Here is a 2,089-nt window from a genome sequence, read left to right as displayed (position 1 = left end):
CCCACCCAACCAGATCGCTGGCAACCCACCCACCCAACCAGATCGCAGGCAACCCACCCACCCAACCAGATCGCTGCAACCACCCACCCAACCAGATCGCTGGCAACCCACCCACCCAACCAGATCGCTGGCAACCCACCCACCCAACCAGATCGCTGGCAACCCACCCACCCAACCAGATCGCTGGCAACCCACCCACCCAACCAGATCGCTGGCAACCCACCCACCCAACCAGATCGCTGGCAACCCACCCACCCAACCAGATCGCAGGCAACCCACCCACCCAACCAGATCGCTGGCAACCCACCCAACCAGATCGCTGGCAACCCACCCACCCAACCAGATCGCTGGCAACCCACCCACCCAACCAGATCGCAGGCAACCCACCCACCCAACCAGATCGCTGGCCACCCACCCAACCAGATCGCAGGCAACCCACCCACCCAACCAGATCGCTGGCAACCCACCCAACCAGATCGCTGGCAACCCACCCACCCAACCAGATCGCTGGCAACCCACCCACCCAACCAGATCGCTGGCAACCCACTGACCCAACCAGATCACTGGCAACCCACCCACCCACCTAGATCGCTGGCAACCCCCCAAACAAACTGAAATCAACTGGCACTCCCCAAACAAACTGAAATCAACTGGCACCCCCAAACAAATAAAACCAACTGGCACCCCCAAACAAACTGAAATCAGCTTCAGCACCCCCCAAACAAACTGAAACCAACTGGCACCCCCAAACAAGCTGAAATCAACTTGTATCCCCCAACAAGCTGAAACCAACTGGCACCCCCAAACAACAAGCTGAAATCAGCTGGTCCCCCCAACAAGATGAAACCAACTGGCACCCCCCAAACAAACTGAGTCAACTGGCACCCCAGACAAACTGAAATCGCCAGGGATGAAAGATGGTCCTTCTGTAGCTCAGTTGGTAGAGCCTTCAAGCACCCAGGGTACAGGCTGAATGATCGGCTGTAAGTCGCTTTGGATAAAAGGCGTCTGCTAAATAGGCATATATATATATATATATATATATAAACCAACTGGCACCCCCTCCCCAGCAACAAAAACCAACTGGCACCCCCAACAAGATAAAACCAACACCCCCCCATGAAACTGAAATCAACTGGCACCCCCAACAAGATGAAACCAGCTGGCACTTTGAAACAAACTGAAATCAACGTGTATCCCCCAACAAGATGAAATCAGCTTTGGCACCCCCCAAACAAACTGAAATCGGCTGGTATCCCCCAACAGGATGAAATCAACTGGCACCCCCCAACAACAAACTGAAATCAACTTGCAAAATCAACCCCCCAGCTACCAAGAGACAGGGAAATAAAGACAATGAAAAAATACCAATAATGTATGACTTTAGACAGGCTGAGTCGGCTGGCTGAAATCAGGCTGATCGGCTGACTTTGAGCCTTGCAATCGGCTGGCTTTGACAACCCCACCCAAGGCTACCAAGAGACAGGAAATAAAGACAATGAAAAAAAATACCAATGAGTCGGAGAGACAGGAGAGAGAGACAGGGAGAGAGAGACAGGGAGAGAGAGACAGGGAGAGAGAGACAGGAGAGAGAGACAGGAGAGAGAGACAAATAGAACATGTATTGAGAGACAGGGGGCGAGAGGGACAAACAGAAACCAACGACCAAATCCTAAAATAACTGAACCGCTTGCCCCCAAAACTCCAGTGACAATTTGAGTGTTGAGCTGAACATAATCCAATCGACTAGTGCCAGTTCATTAGAACCCTGTGGGGCCACATACACCTCTATTAAAGACTGGCCTGTCAGAGCCCTAACTTTGAAGATGGTGGTCCTTCTTTAACCCTGGAGTTTCCCTTTAATCTGCATCCCTCCCTCCTTAATCTGCATCCCTCCCTGACCTAAACATGAGTCCTGACTAGTAAAACACGTTATCATATCCAAGATGGTGGTCCTTCTTAACCCTCGTTTCCCTTTAATCTGCATCCAACTCCCTGGACCTAAACATGAGTCCTGAACGCTAGTTAAACACATTATCACATCCCTGGACCTAAACATGAGTCCTGACTAGTAAAACACATTATCACA

At 51.4% G+C, this 2,089-nt stretch overlaps 1 protein-coding gene across 1 annotated transcript in view; it reads right to left on the bottom strand.

Moving 5' to 3' along the window:
* Nucleotides 1–1,383: 1,383 nt before the first annotated feature.
* Nucleotides 1,384–2,089, bottom strand: part of LOC124035394 (transducin-like enhancer protein 3-A) — a 4,561-nt gene continuing 3,855 nt past the window's right edge. Inside the window, exon 4 of the mRNA XM_046348848.1 lies at nt 1,384–1,472. Coding sequence (XP_046204804.1) covers nt 1,384–1,472 — 89 coding nt within the window. The remainder of the gene's footprint in view (nt 1,473–2,089) is intronic.

This window comes from Oncorhynchus gorbuscha, linkage group LG05 (genome assembly GCF_021184085.1).
Source record: "Oncorhynchus gorbuscha isolate QuinsamMale2020 ecotype Even-year linkage group LG05, OgorEven_v1.0, whole genome shotgun sequence".
NCBI classification, from domain to species: Eukaryota; Metazoa; Chordata; class Actinopteri; order Salmoniformes; family Salmonidae; genus Oncorhynchus; species Oncorhynchus gorbuscha.
The sequence above is the reverse complement of the archived record's forward strand: the minus strand, read 5'-3'. Positions and strand labels throughout refer to the sequence as shown.